The sequence below is a fragment of the Poecilia reticulata genome, linkage group LG2, assembly GCF_000633615.1.
Source record: "Poecilia reticulata strain Guanapo linkage group LG2, Guppy_female_1.0+MT, whole genome shotgun sequence".
In the NCBI taxonomy this organism is placed as follows: domain Eukaryota; kingdom Metazoa; phylum Chordata; class Actinopteri; order Cyprinodontiformes; family Poeciliidae; genus Poecilia; species Poecilia reticulata.
In genome coordinates, this window is record NC_024332.1 from 41,254,966 (window position 1) to 41,274,828 (window position 19,863).

General features: G+C 34.9%; 1 protein-coding gene across 1 annotated transcript in view; it reads left to right on the forward strand.

Annotated features, from left to right (window-relative positions):
• LOC103461828 (V-set domain-containing T-cell activation inhibitor 1-like) overlaps positions 1 to 19,056 on the forward strand; it is a 20,358-nt gene extending 1,302 nt beyond the window's left edge. The window contains exons 2-8 of the mRNA XM_008404178.1: positions 3,166 to 3,510; positions 3,982 to 4,326; positions 5,380 to 5,481; positions 9,790 to 9,885; positions 13,380 to 13,475; positions 15,633 to 15,740; positions 19,046 to 19,056. Coding sequence (XP_008402400.1) covers positions 3,166 to 3,510; positions 3,982 to 4,326; positions 5,380 to 5,481; positions 9,790 to 9,885; positions 13,380 to 13,475; positions 15,633 to 15,740; positions 19,046 to 19,056 — 1,103 coding nt within the window. The remainder of the gene's footprint in view (positions 1 to 3,165; positions 3,511 to 3,981; positions 4,327 to 5,379; positions 5,482 to 9,789; positions 9,886 to 13,379; positions 13,476 to 15,632; positions 15,741 to 19,045) is intronic.
• The last annotated feature ends 807 nt before the right edge of the window (positions 19,057 to 19,863 follow it).

Here is a 19,863-nt window from a genome sequence, read left to right on the forward strand (position 1 = left end):
CCAACTTGAAACTAAATGATTGTATTCTCCAGGCTTTTGAAAGCTTTATTCTGGCTCATTGTATAAGATGAGGTCTGCAGGTCCAGTTAATGACGTGGATCGCCCGATGCGGGTAAATCCTCAAGATTTAAGATAAGTCTTTTTTTTTTTTTTTACCAAGATAATACGGATCATATCCTAAATATATGCGTATTTTTTCTAGATGCCTCGTCTGTTCCATGCTATTCAGGGCATTAGCATACTCGTGATCAATTTTGMTTTGTTTTGAATCGGAGAATTCCCCTTCTTGGCCCTCCATCTGAATTTTGCGTGTCATCCGGGTCACATGACTGAAACTCAGCAATATCKTATTTGGAAATGGGACCATTATACTCCGGAAGTGAATGGGGCGCTATTTCCGATATTATCAGCATTCTCCCGTTTTTAGTTTTAACATTTCATTTCCTTGACTGGTTTGGTCACATGAGCTGCAGAATAACAGACAAACTTGTAAAAATATTTTCAATGGCAGATAAAATTGCAGGTAAATAATGGTGAAACCTAAAACAATTATTATCTCAACTATTTGCTGAAAGAGCATATAAGACAGAAGAAATATTTTACCAGAGAGCATCCATCCTCTTTTTTCATCAGTTGWAACCTCTGAGCTTATGAAGGTGGTATTGTGTTCTCTATGGCACTGTCATTTTTTGACAGTGCAATAGTTTTTCTTAACCAAACTAAATGATAACATTTACCTATAGCATGGTAAGTGTTTTTCTTGATGCACAAATTGTTGATATTGTGATTCTATGAATGTGTTTTATTTGATCATTTTAGAGTCAAAGGAACATTTTCATCATGAAAGATAAAATAGTTTAATATTATTTTTTCCTATATATAAGACTACCAACAAAAAAATTCTCAGAATAATRTATATGGTATCATAAAAGCAGAAATGTGAATTTTTACTTGTATCTGTTTAACAACTCTGGTTGTTTGTTATACTGTTTGCTAAGCMAGAAAGACATCTCTTATGTTAATATTTTCATGAAAAATTATATTGTTTTTCACAGGTTGAAGTCTGTGAAAAAATGGCWAATTTATTAAAACTAAGGAGTCACAACAGTTTTTTATGAGCTTTTAATTGATATCCTATTTGTTATTAATATATTATTGACAAGCTATGGGTTTTCCAGGTTATGTGAATCAAAGACTCCAATTCAATTCTGAGTTTTGTTATGTTGTATTTTATAAAGAATATGTATTTACTACATTTTGCTGTAGAAAATCTGCATTTGAATTTCAAACATGCTGATAATTACAGTTTTGATTGTGTCTCTATTGTGCTGGAAGTCTGAATGGTTTAAAGCAGTGTTTCTCAACCTTTTTTGGGCCAGCGCCCCCCTAGCATTTATCCAGGTCCTTCACTGCCCCCCACCAAAGAGTTTGCAGGCTACTTTGCACTGACCATTATTTTATCATTAATATTACTATCACTATTATAGATATTTTGATTTTTATGCTTGTTTCTGTATTTATCATCAAAAATAATTTCCCAGAGAACAAAAAAGTCATGGGAATAGAAATTATTTTCACAGGTGTCTACAAAAAATGCAATGAACATTCAAGTTAAAATTTGTAGGCCTAACAGCAGCCAATCAGAGTGGAAAAAATATTATTATTTTGTGCCATTTTCTAGTTGTTAAATATTCCACAAAATTACCAGATAAAAGGTGTTCAACATGCCAGTTTAAACTTTGAACTATTTGCAAAACAACTGAGCTCTGCAAAATTAAAACATGGGTAGAACTGTAACTACATTAATCATAACTCTTCTTCTCTTCAGTGTTTCTGTTTCTGGTGGTGCAGCTCTGTGCTGCCTTCAGGAGAATGGGACATCAGAGTATCATCCATAAAACTTCACCCTCATGGCATTTATTGTGCAAACCAGAGCTTTCAGTGGAAAAACAAAAGTTCCAGGTCCTTTTAATGCCATACAAATATGAGACAGAAACATGGATTATATCTTTATATAGACCTGTCTATTGATTATAGATTAATAGTTTTACTAGTCAGAAATTACAAAGAACAAATCTGGTTCTTAATCAAATCCTAATGAGTCAAATTGAAAGTGTCATGGTGTCATCAGCCTCATGACATTAACACTGATATAAAAAATAATATTGAAGAAATATAAATAAGTGATAAGTTATTTACTGTTATGGTCTGTAAGATATATTTATTCTCAGTACTAGATGTGGTCTCAAAAAAACCATGACACTTCAACAATATTATTTTACCTTTTATCTGGAAATAGTGTCTGTTCATTCTTTCCATACAGTCCTCTGTATTAATTATTGCTCGAAAGGTCTTGCCATACCAGTTTATTCCTCTGTATTTACTTTAGTTTCTTAGTTTATTCTTGCATTTTGTTCTTCATTCATTTCCATTTAGTTTCGTTTGATTAGTATTATCCTCTCTTGGTTTATTTCTATGTCCACTTTAGTTTCTTTCCTGTTGCTAAATTTATTTGATCATTTATTGACGCTTCACTCATTAAATGCAGCTCCGTCTAATCGTCATGTGTTTCACATCATGTGTTGATTTTTCACTGTTCAGCGTCGGATTCTCTGTTTTTATACCATAATTCACATCTAGTTCGTCATTCCCTAGATTAGCCTATTGAATGGCTTTACTAAAGCACTATTTGGACAGCATCAGAGTGAATCAATATGAGACTGAGTGACCATTGTGTTTCACAGCTGATTTAAGTTGATGCAGTTTTTTTTTTTTACTGCAACAAAAAAAAAAAATCAGGTGTGGTAAATCAGGGAAAGCAAAACACCTGGAGRGCAATGGTTGGGAAACAGTGCTCAAATTCCAGGAACTGAGAAGACTCCCAGGAGACGTCTTGTCTGAAACTGTCAAGGCCACAGGGCATGCCATGGCACATCCAAATGCTCAGCAGCACAACTCAAATGACTGWGATTAAATGGTCAAAAGAAAATTATCCTTTATTGAAATGCATTATTTTAACATTCTAATTACAACTTTTTTTTATTAACATCAGAATCTTTTTTCTAATGTTTCCATCATTTCCATTATATTACRTGGCTGAAAGATGCATCTTTGACTTAAATATATTTATACATTGATTTAAAACMTTTGTGTTTGCCGTTTCAGCCTTTCAAGAATCTTATACAGTGAAAGTGGAGGTTCAAGAGGGTGCAGAATCTGTTGTGTTGCCCTGCCAGTACAGTCAAGTATTGGAAGAGATTGTTACAGTGAAATGGAGCCGCCRTGACCTTAATCCCAGTATTGTCCATCAAAGACGAGAAGGAGACGACCTGCAATCACAAAATCAACTGTTCAGTGGAAGAACATCAATGAGATCTGATACTCTAGACTCTGGTAACTTCAGCCTTACCCTGAGAAACTTTCAACTTTCTGACGTCGGCAACTACATCTGCAGCATGATTGATGAAGAAGAAGAAAAAACACTRTCAGAAGTTGAACTGCAGCTAAAAGGTCAGCTACCTGGCTGGTATCCTGCATGTCTTTTATATGTGMTTATAAATATATATTGCGCACTCCCTTTTTGATACACTTTATAGTTAGTTTTAAACATAAATTCTGAAGGAATGCAACAAAAAGTGTCCAGGCCTGGAGATTTTATCACTGTGATGACATTTCAAAGGGGCTACAACCGATTGTCTGTCCCCTCTGCCTGTGGCCTCCTGAGCAATATGATATTATTCACCAATAAAGATTTGTAGTGTGACAAATCTAACAAATCTATGTGTAGAAATAATACATTTGATCCTTTTTTTTTCTTAGTCATTCATGACACTGCTTAATTAAGTATGAATGTAGAGAACTTTAAGGCAGTAATATTATGATAATAATGTAGGATTAAATCGTCCAAAGATGAAATGTAATGTAACTGAAGGTTATTTATTTTTAAGACAATTAAAGCATGTATTTTTCTTTTCCTTCCAGTCTCTCAGGATTCATTGACTAAAAAAGTGGAGGTTCAATGGGTTCAGTCTGTTGTTCTGCCCTGTCAGTACAGCCAACCATTAGAAGAGATGGTTACAGTGAAATGGAGACGTTTTGATCTCAATCCCGATACTGTACATCAACGGCGAGAAGGAGACGACCTGGAATCACAAAATTTGCTTTTCAAAGGACGAACATYAATGAGAKCTGATGCTTTCGACTCTGGTGACTTCAGCCTCACACTGAGTGAACTCCAACTTTCTGACAGTGGAAACTACACCTGCAGCATCACTGATGATGAAGACAAAGAAACAACACTGTCAGAAGTTCAGTTGCATGTCAAAGGTTAGTGTTTTTCTCAAGAAAAGCATATCGCATCCTGATTGCATTCTGATTGCTTGATATATTGAATATAAAATAGAGAAGTTAACATTCATGGAATCAGAACTTCTCTTTGTTGTCTTTTAATCATTTTGATTTGCAGGAGTGTGTGAGTGGGTGGATGTATGTGTGTATTTGGTAGGTGTATGTGCAAATATGTCACCTGGAGGTGCAAACTTGATAGAATAATGAKATTTAGAATTCCTGTTACACTCTGTGCCTAGTAACTGCACAAATAGCCTCTGCTTCATTGAGCTCTATCAGCACCAGAAGTACTGGATACAGCAGTGCTCCTCAACTCAGAGCCCTATTTGTCTTTTAATTGTTAAAATTCATATAGAGAATGAGGCAACACAAGCAAAAACTCACTGCAATGAAGGAATTTGAATGGTAAACTGAACACAACTATAGCATTGCTTTAGTTGTGGCTTTAATTGCAGTTTTCTGAAAGTTTGTTCCAGATTTGTGGTGCATAGAAACTGAATGCTGCTTCTCCATTTTTGGTTTTGGTTCTGGGGATGCAGAGCAGAACCAGAACTGAATKAACTTAGCTGATTTCAGCTAAGGTCTTTGTGCATTTTAGGATTCATTTGCTGTTTCTTGTAATGAACAAGAAAGTATCTGACCTTATATTACTTTTCTGCATATTAATGAGACTTTTTTTCATGGTTGTGAATCAAATATGTATAAAATTGATTTGAATATTTAAAATGCAGCTATTTTGACACCATGTGGTGCTCTAATTAAGTAAATTCTAAATGCATCCTTTTTTCCAGTTAAGTCATTTTAAGGTACTTCATAAAAGAGACATACAAAAACAGCTCACCAAAGCACAAAGATTTGCTCATTGATATTAAGAACAGTTTTAATAACAATTTCTTTATGTTCAAAGACTATTCTAATTTTGAAAAATACAATAGGAACAATTATGCAAAATTTTGGGCTTCTCAGAAAAATGTGAGTGGATGTTCTGACCTCGCATGTGTAAAATCTAACTTTTTTTTTTTTTTTTTTTAGGAATTCCAACTTGGGTCAAAGTTCTCCTGGTTCTACTGGGTTTACTCATATTTGCTGTTTCTGTCTGCCTTTTTTATATTTTCSGAAATAAATTTGGGTCAGGTAAGTCTTTCTTATAACCACATCATTGCTAATGTCTAACATGCTTGGAGTTTTGTGAGTTTAACTTTGAAAGATGGACAATTTCAGACAATGAACAAGCTGATGCAGAAAGGTTTACCATTGTTTCATAGGCATTTACAATGATGACTATGAAYATGATATGGGTTACATCTCTGACATGCTGAGTATTTATTACAATGGTCAGAAACTGAAACCACATTAACTTCAATATACGTTTGTGGGTGAATGACAATAATGTACAGTTTTATAATAATATTACTGCTGTATTCCATCAACCCATTCCTTCATCTATCTTGTGTTGTGAAGATAACAGATTGAAAAGAAACTATGGCATACTTTCTTTAATCAACGTTTTTCAGATTCATGTGGGATATGGCATCTTGCAAAAATATTCACACTTTTAACATTTCATTTTTTTTTTTATTTTATAAATGCCAAATGATATACACCTCAAAGATGCACACTCATAAACTTGGTGTTACTCATTTCCAATACACCAACACCGTTGATGATCAGTGGACGGTGCTGAGTGGCAGCTCTCTAGTCTACATAGTTCTGTTGCTAACCCAAAGCTTAAATGCTTGGTGGTGTACTTTTGTATTTATAAAAATTAAGGCAGAATAAGGCATTCTGACCTTATTATTTCAAAAAAATACAAAGCATCATTCAGGGTCCCCAAAGCGCTGGGGCCCTGGGCTGCAGCCCCGCTAAGAATGTTCTCAAAATCTGGGCTTGGATGCAGGTAGTAACAGTGTCCAAATAGTTCTGGATATTATTCTGGTGATTATAGGTGGCTGCCTGCTTAAACACATSCCAGTAAGTTACATAAAGGCAATCTTAAAAACCAAGAAGGGACCCTTCGGCCAGCTTCTTAACTTTGAACTTTGATCAATTGTAAATGACTACAACAAAAACAGTGCTAGAATACAAAAGGACCAGAACAGATTCCAGTCCATTATCTGAGGCCAGGAGAATAACATTAGTACTGTTTCATGCTGAAACATGTGATGTTTCATGATCTCTGACACCTGACTGAAACTCYTCAAATTGGTAATTACTGTATTAATGTTCACATACTTGATTAATGATTAGCAACTATTTTCTCAAGAACTTCAGATAAGAAAGGGAGATTAGGTACAGATCTGTCATCTCTTAAGGCATCTTGATTCAGAGGTTTCTTGAGTAAAGATTTAATTACAGCTACCTTAAAAGCTGGTTGAAAATATCTGTGAAATCAACTTTTTGAGCTTTATATCATGTTATAATGTTATTTCCTCATCAAAAACACACCTGGGGCCTCATGCATAAAGCACAAAAATGTGTGGCGCCATATTTTATGCAGAAGTCGGCATGTATAAAAAATAACTTTGCGTCAAAGTTTGCTTAAATATATGCACACTTTTTCGCTGGTGTGAAAATGTGCGGCAGCCATGCAAACTTTTTCTGTGAACAATATCAAACTACAAAGCATCAAAACTCACCAAAATACACTGAAATCTGACTACATTCAATGTTATTTAGACCAAGAAGTTTCAAACCCAATGTTTTTTTTATGATTTTAATATTTTTTTATTTAAACGTAAATGATGACACTGAACTGCATTTGTTCTCAGACAATAAGCTAACACACACACAAAATAAAGAAAATAAAAACAGTATATGAAAGCCTTCTCTCGAATGTGAATAGTACTTTTYCTCAGTTTTTGTCTCCTAACGATGTAATGTTGGTCTATGCGCTGAAGTGCATACTCCAAGGTGTGTAGACAATCACACGTGTATAAGTAACTGCGCAAAGGTGAGCCGTGTAATTGAGGAACGCTATGGAGAACATCGCTAATGAAAGGATTCAGAGAAAGCAATTGATCATATTGATCTGCTGGGAAATGTTGATGATGGTTTATTACCGTTTAGATTGCTCAGACTAATCATCCTGGAGCTCTGAGCAAAATTTAAAGAAGGAGCCGAGCTGAGCTGAGCTGAGCGTTACCGGTCCAGCTGCAGTCACCCTTCAGTGGAGCTGCCCACTTTGTGAATGCGCCTTATGGAGATTAAGGATTGTTATTCTGTAAATGTACAACTTAAGCATATTATTCTACTATTTAGTGTAAAAGTCCACTTTACCCATTCAAAGGACTCTCTGTCTTTAAATGCCGGCTGAACGCGCTACTGTTCAAAAGGACATTTGTGCCATCTCTTTATTTTTATTTGTTTTTCTTAAAAATGTGTTAGTTTATTTTGTGAGATTACCTTATGTGCCCTGAAAGGACATTTTAAATAAAACATATAATTATTGTTATTATAAATACTTATACTGCTACAAACAAGGACATTGCCATGGTTACCGCTTCACTTGGTGGCAGACTTCTGGCTATTTATGCTAATTTACATATGTATTTAAGGGTGGCGACAGGGTGGACCAGCAGCTGCGCTCTATTTCCCACAAATTGGCATGTACAAAGGAAAGGTGTGCAGCTATGTGCATGCGGCTTTATACATACACATTTTTTTTGTGCACCAGTTTTAGTGTGAAAACTGTGCACTCTTTTTTGCATGAGGTCCCTGATGTGTTGCTTTGATTTTCTTTTCTGCACATTTGAGAAATCCTTGAATCTCCCAATGCAGCCATTTTGGGGATGCCTTAACGCTTATTTCTAAAATGACCAAACTATTAACACAAATCTCCTCCTTGGAGCTTTAGTTCCCAGCCGAACTCAGTTTCAGAGAGAGGCCAATTTCAAGGCATCAGAAACAGCTGATATGCTAAGTAGATTTCATTTAAGTTGCTTTTGATATATGTACTTCATTTTCTTAGCTGAAGGTAACAGTTACTTGATTGTGCAATAAAATGACTCTGTGCCTGGAAAATTCATAATATTGACTATTTAATATGGGGCTGATAATCAAAGGGAACAATTCCTTAAATAATCAGCTTGGGATTGGGTCTAACATACAAGTTCAAGGTTTAAATGAGGCTAATATTTCTGATAACTTAGCAAGATGAGGTTCTACAATTGCCTCCAATGTTGCCTTCTTTACTGAGTGAATTGAGAGGATGCCAATAAATGTATTTTTGATGTGTTACTTTTTTATTAATACATCATAAGCAGTTGTCAAGATCGGATCCAACTCACACCACACGGAGATCATAGATTTGCTAAAATAAAGAAATTCACTAAAAGCCACGAGGCCCCCTCACCATCTCCTATCTACATATCTAACATCTGATATTAACAAAGACCAGATACTAATCCCATTGATGTACTTTCTTTCTCAGAAAGTCTGGCCTCTGTATGAAAAATATACTGTAAGATCCCTGTGCTGAGAACAGGAACATTATAACAAAATAAAAATGCAGCAGTCTTAAGCCTTGTCAAAAGCACTACCCACAGATAAAACATCAGACTTAAACTGTCTTTCTTAACCACTACATCTTTTTTGTTTTCAAAAAGCTGAAAATAAGTATCAAAAGACTGGACTTCACATTCACTATGACCGAAGTAAAGAAAGACTTCAAATAATCAAAATGTGTGAAGTCCATTATTCTTGCCAGACATCTCAGAAAGTGGAAATATAATTTTACACAGAGTAAAATATTTCAGACTTTTATTTTTTATTAGGTTTTTTTTTTTACAATGGCTTGCAGGTCCATAGGGCTCCGTAAGAGAAAGCCCAAAATTCTGTGTCTTAGAAAATTATAACATCATTATAGACCACCTCTGTCTGTTTACAGACAGTTTTACACCAAGTCATAACTCTGATATGGATTGGTCAAATTTCACAAAACAATAAAAAATATTTGTTTCCTTATCTATAACKTTTTCATGAGGAAATACTGAAATAATGTTTCACTCTTTCAAGACATGAATGGCTCARAAAGTCAGAAAGTATTTGTGTGTGTTTGGGTGTGTGGTTTATGCATTTTCAAATTTATTCAAATTTTCTTTAATTGTTTGATGCTGAAAAGGAATTCCCATGCTATGTACATCCAATAAACAAGGAATATGATCTAACCTAGTTAATGTACAGAAATGTAATAATATTTTGTAAATTTTGTTGAGAAAACATTTGTTGTTTATGCAATATAAAAAACTAATATTGTATAAACAACATTTAACTTTGTAAATTCATTAGCTTTAATGAATTTAACAGTGTTCTTTTTTTTTTTGCTTTTTACATAAACGCTGAAATATGTGAAGATAATTACATACTTATCAGAAAAATATGAGGCCTGTATCAGAATATGTGTCTTAGATCTAATTGGCATTATGTTTTTTCATAAAATTTCAGCTCGGGCCAAAATCCTTCTGGGGGTGCTGATTGTACTGGTTGTTCTTAGTGTTTCTGGAGGCCTTTTATTTCATTTTCAACACAAGTTAAAGTCAGGTAAGTCTCTCTATAACATTATCATTGCTAGTTTAATTAAAATTATGCAAATTATTTCTATTTGCTTAAATTTAAAAAAATCTTGGTGAGAACAMGTTTTAGAGATTTCTTTGTAACTTTACTTTGAACTTTTTTTTTTATATACTGGCCAAATATATGTAAATTATTGTCTTTTAAAATATATGTAAATATTTATTTAAGGGAAAGTGTRCTTAATGTTTTCAAAGTTAGCAAATGTGCCAAACAAAAAATTAACTCCACTAATAGCAGACACATGCCCATAACTGGCTGTACTTCTTGAGTAATTCTACTGGGCTTTTTTGAGAACAGTGTTTATATGTGAGGACCATCTCAGGGCCCAGTGGTTTGTAGCAAAAACAAGTCRACAATCCTGTTGTGCAGGAGACTTAAAGTGAAAACTGTTGGGAATAAATAATTATGTCTCCCTCTAAATTTTTTAGCTGCTTGCATGCTCGTTTACACACACGTACACACATTGTGCACAAAGCTACGGTTAAAGGAAATTACTCACTAAAGTGCAATAAAGGTATTGCTTTATTGCAATACCTTTATTGCACTAGGGCTTAAAGAGCAAAGGTATTGCTCTTTAAGAACTAAGGGTGGAAAGGGCTTTTAGAAAGGGCTATTAGTGATTTAACTGTGAGGCTAAATCACTAATAGCCTCACAGTTATCAGATTAAAGTGCAAACTTTTGGTACCTCTGTAAGGGTAAGACATCAAAGAATGATTTCCTAGTGTCAGTGCTATTGTAACTTTTATCCTGGCTGAATTAAATACAATAAATGTAGCATTTTTTTTTACCTCACAAAAATGTTGTTAGAAATAAACATTGCAAAACATCACTAAAATATTATGTTTCACACAAAAAAGTAGTTTAGACTTGTAAATCTACATGTTGGGTAAAAGTTCACCAAATTTGGACTCACTCAGTTGAAAAATATAGTTTTTATAAATGTTTTACTGAGAAATGTCCCAGGTGGAGAGGTCATTTATCCAAAAATGTCTCCAAACTGTGCCAAATGTGTTTTTTACATCAATACTGGGAATTTCTTTAAATTAAATCACTGATTACCATTGAATGACACTTAGTACATATAATCTAACCATTGGTCATGACATTTACCACATTTATTTGTATAAATGTATAATATATATAATAATAATGAACTGAATGCTATTACTTTGAGTCCAACTGGAAAACTTTTATTGAAATGCAGTAAAACAGTAAAAAAGAACTTTTTTGAAGTATAGCTAACAAAGGAAAATAATAGTAATGACATAAAATTATGAGTGTTTTACTACAAAGTAATGAACAAATAAATATGAAATCCTTACTAGTAAAAAAACATTTTCAGTAAAACATAAATAAATYACTGCAGGGTCGCAATTACATTTTATTCAGGCGCCCCACCCCCACCCTTCCGAAGGAAGTGACGTGAAGGAGCACGTGCTCTACATGGAAGTGAATGCGAAGACAACAACACAACGTTAGTGTTAGAAAGATGAAAGCCTTCTCTAGGGGACGAAAAAAAAAGTTACGTGGAGCGGTTGTTTACGGAGAAAGCCGAAAACACCCGAAAACCGATCCCTCACGAGGGATCGTCRGGCTTAAGAGTTATTAAGCAATACCTTAAAGAGGGAACTCCCTTTTTAAGGTATTGCTGATAGAGGCCCKCAAAAGGAATCAGAAACTGTTGTTAGGGGCCATTTTGCTGTGTTAGCCCATGGGGAAAACATGACCATGAACCAGTGCTGCATTTTAATATGAGAAGCCCCATGGGCCAAAACTTACAAACTCTCACACTGTTGCTAATGCATTCCAGATGMATAAAAAGTACKAATATGGACCTTCCATAAARTTTCATAAATCAAAGAAAGGTTTCACAAATCACACATTTGTTTATATGTATTATGTTACTAGTTTAGAATAATCTAGTCCAAGTTTAAAATGTCTGTGTTTGTAGTTTTTAAAGTAGAACAAATTAAARATGCTCAAAATAATGTGAAATCAAGTGGAGTGGACTTTTGGAATTGGAAGCTGCAAAGGRAAGCCAAATTTATAAATTGAGCTTTTATTAAAAGAAAAATTACTACGTTTCTCATTGTTATTTGGTAACCAAAATATGAAGTTCAGGTCAGATGAATGCATCCACTAATTATTTAGCTGAATAAAAACACAAAGTTAATATATAGGGAAAAAACTCATGATAAAGCAAGTTCTTCTTTTGATGGGCTTTAAATTCRAAATGACACTTCAGATGTGGATGGCAATTKCTTCTTCTAGAGGTGTCCCAGTTTCACCCTGAAGTGAGAGAAGTCACTGATARCAGTTTTTCAGCAATATGCATGTCAACTTTGGAAAATTCAAAATCAAAAAATGTCTTCTTTTCATGGAGCTTTTATTTTGAAATTAGACATCRTATCAGATAACATTTCAAACTTGGACTAGATTATTCTAAACTAAAAGAATATGTACATAAACCAGAGGTGCATTTTTACTCTTTAAGGAGCTTGTAAAGGAAGGTGCAGGCTGGCTGTTCTGTCATTTATGAGGAGGCTGCTAGTTTTACCCCATTGACAGACGGGGTTTCTGATGCTGGCTGTCAGTTTCTGTCTAACACTTCTGATAATACTGACACTACTGTATAAGCATTAACGATGGTATTTAAAATATTCGTTGCCTCTGTGAGTCGCTGCCGCTCAGCTGTTTTTCTGTCCCTGAAGACCCGCCTTCTCCTGCCTGGGGTCCAATCAGAAACTGAGATTTTAAGTTAACTACTGTTGCAATCAAACTCTGTAAGAGAGTTTGATTGTGTATACAAGAGAGTTTGATGGTATATAGAGTTTGTAAGTTTTGGTCTCATATTTTAGTATTAATTAATGGAAAGGATAATCTCCACAAAACGATGCTTTTTAAATTTTATTTCAACATGACCAGTGTGTTTATATACAAGTGTATTTTAGGGGATTTGTAATGAACTAATTTATCTTGGTTATGTGTTTTGTCCATTTTATCCTTTATTTCACTGGAGTTCTTTTGCTAGATCCCGGTCAGATATTTACATTTCATGTACATATATTGAACACATAGTWTCTGACCTTGTCTTATCATTTCTGAATTATATAACTGGTTTAAATCAACTCTCTGAAGAAATAAAATATATTTTCTGTAAAAATTGTCTCATGATGTGTTGTTAACCAGCTTTGTTATATAATTAAGTTTAGTTCTTGAAATGTATTTAGTTGGATAAAATCTTGTATGTTAATTTCTTTAATTCTAATTATATTCTTATAATTACATTTTTTGCCATCTAACMCTCATTTTGAAGGTACTTGATGGAGACATACAAAACCCTGAAAGACAAARTTTTCACTCATTGATATTAAGAACATAAGCACGAGAAAAATACGAGAGCTCTCTACTGGATATAAGTGTGTCAAATCTCAAATTGATCTTTGTCTTTTTTTCATAGAAATTCCAACTTGGACCATTCTTGTTGTGTTTCTGTTGTTTTTTTTTACTATTGATGTGGGATTTCTGCTTCACTTTAGACAACAGTACAATTCARGTAAGTCCCTTTTACAACTGTTTCAATGGTAATCTAGGGTCAAAAATACCATTAATGTTTTGGGGTGTGAGAGGAGTAGTAAACAGGAAGATTTCAGAGAATAATTCCTGGGGGTGGGGAGAGAGCATAGAAACAGAAGCTCTCTCTTTTTCTTGCTTCTTTCTCGACTTGCCCTGTAGGGCTGAACCCGCACAATGTTAGATGCAGTTATTAAAAGTAATAATTGTAGCTGTAGCATTGTTATGTACTACTGCATATTCTACCTGTTTGCATATTTTTCTATATTCAATTGTTATTATATAACAATTATATTCTATATTCAAGAAAAATTTTACAAGGAAATGTAAAAAAAACTACATTTAAAACTACTGAAACAAAACAATAACTATATTTAAAATGAGTAAAGTTCTTGTTCCCCTTTATCAAGTTCTTAATATTGYAGTGAACATTTTAATACCAGTTATTGTTTTAAAATCAGGCTGTCTGATCAAAGGTTGTCCTGCAAAATGGTATTTTAATATCAAGATTGGTGGTTCTAGTGACTCTATTACTGTTCTGATTTCTAAACAAATGTATGTAATGRCTCAGGTACCACATGATGGACATATTTTATATAACAGCTTAAGAAAACAAAAACTGATCAAGCAGTCAAAACTCATTTGATTATGCTTCTTAATAATAGTATAGTTATAATAGCAGACTGGCTTTTTATCTATAATTTTTACAGCCCCATTGTACAAAGAGCCAATGCATTTGGTTGCATTGCGGTCATTCAATATTTGTGACATAAAAATAATAAATTGCATGTGTAGCAGGGCTGCCTGACTTGTTATGTAGCTTTTGATTAGTTCGAAGCACATATTACATYGTACTGCTTTTGGAAAAAAATTATATGTCTATCAAAAGTTTTTATTTYGTAAATTTAATTAAAATGTTCTTTTAAAACCAGTTTTCTTATTGAAACCCATATTGAGATGATTTTTGAATGATTTAGTAGCAGCTGATTTTGGATGAGCCACATCAGACACACAGTTGGATAATACTGCTGCATCTTGCTYGGGTGACTTAGAGAGCATATAAAGTAATGCATCATCCGCATAAGTTGGAAGGTGGTAATTGTACATGTTTATGATTACTTCTAACAAAATTGATTTGAATTCTGATCTAATTTCCACTGTAGTCTATCAAAGTAGAAATTGAAGAAATTGAAACTCAAAGTAAACTCTAAAACTATAAAGAAAATACTTTCAAGGATAACTACTTTTCAAAAACATACATTTATTGTAGGGTAAACATACTGAACTGCAGGTCCGGCCCCAGCTTGCCCTGAGTTCAAACCCTGGCATTTKTGCATTAACATTCAGAGTCTGGTTCCTCCCCAGTTTCTGTAAACCGTTAAATTACAAGGTAAAATTTCTTGTCGTATTTGATACTTATATAGTAGTTCAAGATAGTAGTTTAAAAAAATTAAGTTACTATACTATAAAATGATACTAAGTGCCTGGAAAACACATAATACTGCCCATTTACTGGACACCTGCTCAGCTGAGATTTCTTATGTACCGACTGAGTGAAAAAGTAAAACTGAAGTGATTGTACWCCAGCCTCTGGGAAGATGACCTCAGCTGGCTTCAGTTGAAACATGACGATGTTTGGTTTGACACAATACAAAAGTTTCATGAACTTTTTTTGAAAACATGTATTTTTAAAATTCAAGCTTTAAAAATTGAACTGTTATTAATTGTAATTAATCACAGCAGTAGTGTGAGATTAATCTGATTACATTTTTTAATGTAATAAATATATTACCTCTCAAATATTTGGTGTCACCAAAAAAAGTAATGTTTTTCAAAAAAAAATAAAATCACTATTTRTGTACACTAAACTTGGCTTAATACTAGATAAGACATGTTTTACTCTATATTCAATACAAATGTTACACCACTCCTTCATTTCACATTTTTCTTTAAACATAACTGTGAATATAACTGTGATGGCCTAATAATGCCTCTGCCATGGAAATAAATATTGTTTTGCATAAAATCSAGAACTTTTAACATAATGAAAGATATTTTTCATAGTTTGTATTCCTGACTGAAATACATTATTTTATGCCARCATAAGGACCATCTAACTGATCTTTTACTTTTTCCATAGAAACATCAACTTGTTTCAAAAGCTTYCTTGTTCTKWRGGCTMTGCTGTTACYTGTGTGTCCTACTGTTYTTGTGAGCCTTTTATTTCATTTCCGACATTCTAYATCAGGTAAGTGCTCTTTCATAACAGTATCAAAGCAAATGTCTATTATGCTGATGTTTCAGTGTTCTGAATGTAAGACACTGAACCCACATTATGATGGAAGTGGTCCAGTTAGATCAGACCAGAGGAGCTGCTCTAACTGAACCACTTCCCATCATAATGCATCAGATTTCTACTTTGCTTGAAAACTGGTGCAACAATGGGGAACAATTAAAACAAACACCGTTACCCTGATCTTGAGTCTGTCTGTAGGAAGCTGGCCTCTATTTTTACTTAGCCAGCTACCAGTAACAATTGTTATGTACATTCCACCCACATCAATGTAAACATGATGTGCTCTCTCCTGCTGAACAAAATGATCAAGGAGCAGAGGGCACAGTCTGGCGGTGTTCACATAGTTGCATGATATTTTAATAAGGCAAGCTTGAAGACGGCACTCCTCACATTTTATCATGTTAATTGTTCTGCTGGACCGTGCTTACTGCATTATTAGGCATACATACTCTCCCACCTCAGCCAGTCAGATGATCTTACCCTCCTTCTCATCCCAGCCTACACGCCTATACTTAACCAAATAATGAGATTTGGTTAAGTATAAAAAGAGGCTTCAATGCTGAAAATGATCAAATATTACAAGCCATGCAGTCAATCAAATTGATCAGATACTGGATGGTGAATTACATTCACCATCCAGTGTGTAAGCAGCAGCAGTGTGTGTAAGTGGATAAAAGATAAAGGAAAACACAGACTCCTTAACAGCGGTGCTTACTCATTTCAAATAATTGATCTTTAGTGAAACTATCCAAAATTTAATTCTCTAAGGGAGAATTAAAAAAATAAAATTTCTGCTCCCTGACAAAACAAAATAAAAATCAATTAAGACGAAGAGCTGATTTATGTGCATAAACATAAGCAGACTACGGTAACCCACTAAATTACCTGCCTATCCAAAACTTACCKAACTAGCTGATCCCTAGTCTTCACACTTCTTGGCGGCGGGGTCTTATGCATGTTAAACCAGCAGGCTAGTAAGGCAATCTATATAAACTCTCCTTGCCCCCACAAAGTTCCACAGAAGTGCAAATGGCTTCTGAAAAATATGTACATTTCTATACATATTTTTTTATTTTTACTCAATTCTTGGTTGGCTTCCTTTTGCATGAATTACTGCATCAATATGCCACAGCATTCAGACAATCAGCCTGTGGATCTGTGTAGTTATAATGGGAGCCCAGATTTATTGATGGCTTCTTCAGGCCATCTGACTTGTTTTATCTGGTGTCTCTCATCTTCCTCTTGACCACAGCTCATAGATCTTCTATGTGGTTAGAGGTCAGGGGAGTTTGCTGGCCAATCAAGAACAGGAATTATATTGTCATTCCTGTTGGTACATGTTGGTACATTTGGCAGTGTGGAGACGTGCCAAGTTTTGCTTGAACATAAAATCAGCATCTCCATACAACTTGTTTGCAGAGGGAAACATGAAGTGCTCTAGAATTTCCTAGTAGACAGCTGCATTGACTNATCAGGTAAGTGCTCTTTCATAACAGTATCAAAGCAAATGTCTATTATGCTGATGTTTCAGTGTTCTGAATGTAAGACACTGAACCCACATTATGATGGAAGTGGTCCAGTTAGATCAGACCAGAGGAGCTGCTCTAACTGAACCACTTCCCATCATAATGCATCAGATTTCTACTTTGCTTGAAAACTGGTGCAACAATGGGGAACAATTAAAACAAACACCGTTACCCTGATCTTGAGTCTGTCTGTAGGAAGCTGGCCTCTATTTTTACTTAGCCAGCTACCAGTAACAATTGTTATGTACATTCCACCCACATCAATGTAAACATGATGTGCTCTCTCCTGCTGAACAAAATGATCAAGGAGCAGAGGGCACAGTCTGGCGGTGTTCACATAGTTGCATGATATTTTAATAAGGCAAGCTTGAAGACGGCACTCCTCACATTTTATCATGTTAATTGTTCTGCTGGACCGTGCTTACTGCATTATTAGGCATACATACTCTCCCACCTCAGCCAGTCAGATGATCTTACCCTCCTTCTCATCCCAGCCTACACGCCTATACTTAACCAAATAATGAGATTTGGTTAAGTATAAAAAGAGGCTTCAATGCTGAAAATGATCAAATATTACAAGCCATGCAGTCAATCAAATTGATCAGATACTGGATGGTGAATTACATTCACCATCCAGTGTGTAAGCAGCAGCAGTGTGTGTAAGTGGATAAAAGATAAAGGAAAACACAGACTCCTTAACAGCGGTGCTTACTCATTTCAAATAATTGATCTTTAGTGAAACTATCCAAAATTTAATTCTCTAAGGGAGAATTAAAAAAATAAAATTTCTGCTCCCTGACAAAACAAAATAAAAATCAATTAAGACGAAGAGCTGATTTATGTGCATAAACATAAGCAGACTACGGTAACCCACTAAATTACCTGCCTATCCAAAACTTACCKAACTAGCTGATCCCTAGTCTTCACACTTCTTGGCGGCGGGGTCTTATGCATGTTAAACCAGCAGGCTAGTAAGGCAATCTATATAAACTCTCCTTGCCCCCACAAAGTTCCACAGAAGTGCAAATGGCTTCTGAAAAATATGTACATTTCTATACATATTTTTTTATTTTTACTCAATTCTTGGTTGGCTTCCTTTTGCATGAATTACTGCATCAATATGCCACAGCATTCAGACAATCAGCCTGTGGATCTGTGTAGTTATAATGGGAGCCCAGATTTATTGATGGCTTCTTCAGGCCATCTGACTTGTTTTATCTGGTGTCTCTCATCTTCCTCTTGACCACAGYTCATAGATCTTCTATGTGGTTAGAGGTCAGGGGAGTTTGCTGGCCAATCAAGAACAGGAATTATATTGTCATTCCTGTTGGTACATGTTGGTACATTTGGCAGTGTGGAGACGTGCCAAGTTTTGCTTGAACATAAAATCAGCATCTCCATACAACTTGTTTGCAGAGGGAAACATGAAGTGCTCTAGAATTTCCTAGTAGACAGCTGCATTGACTGTGGACTTGATCAAATCCAGTGAACCAGAACCAACAGATGACTTGGCACCTCAAATTATCACTAACTGGAAACTTCACTCTGGAGTTCAAGCAACTTAGATTTTGTTTCTTTCCACTTTTCCTTCAGACTGTCAGATCTTGATTTCCAACTGACATGCAGAATTTATTTTCATCTGAAAACTGGACTCTGGACCATTTACACAAAAGTCCAGTTCCTTTTCTCCTTAACCTGATTAAGAAGCCTCTGACATTGTTTCTGGTGCAGGATTGGCTTGAGATGGAGGCTGTGACATTTGTAACTCATGTCTAGTAATGCTCTGTGTGTCTGGAWTGGATTTCATACTGAGTAAAAARACAATTATGCAAAATGATTTTTTTTTTCAGAAAACTTTAGAGATGTTTGCTGGGCATGCATATCTAAAACCTTATCTTTGTGTTCTTCCATAGAAATCCYTTTTCTTWGGGCAGGAATTATGACGGTGTGGTTCCTTTTCATTCAGTCTGGGAGMARTTTATTTAATTTTCAAAATTATTTGTTATCAGGTAAGTCTCTTTTACCACATATCAATGCTAATGATATGTGGTAACATGTTGAGGTTATGAGTTTATCTTGCACTATGTTCACACTGCAGGTCTTAATGCTCAAATCAGATTTTTTGTGAAACTTGATTTTTGTGTGTGTGGTTGTCCAGACTTCCAAATAAATGTGTCTTGTACGTTATCTTGACCGTGAACTGCAAATAAACTAAAAGTGTCCTGCATACACAGAATAGGGTGYAATAATCTCACAAATAGAGAACATGCTCAGTGTTTTCTAATRMTTTTAARGTTGTTGTCTGACYRGAGCCACCACATTAACAACTTAATCCTCCTTATCGTCCACCATGGTTGTTGTTTTTCTTCCTGCTTGTGTGTACCAGGACACAGAATAGTGACGTTTGTTGAGTATCGATTACGTTCAAGTCGGAATAATGCGACCTGGCCATTCACACTTTAAAAGATCCCATCTGTGTTATTGAGACCCTCATGAAAAGATCAGGTACACCCTGAGAATGATTGTGACTCTTCCTGATCGTGAGACAT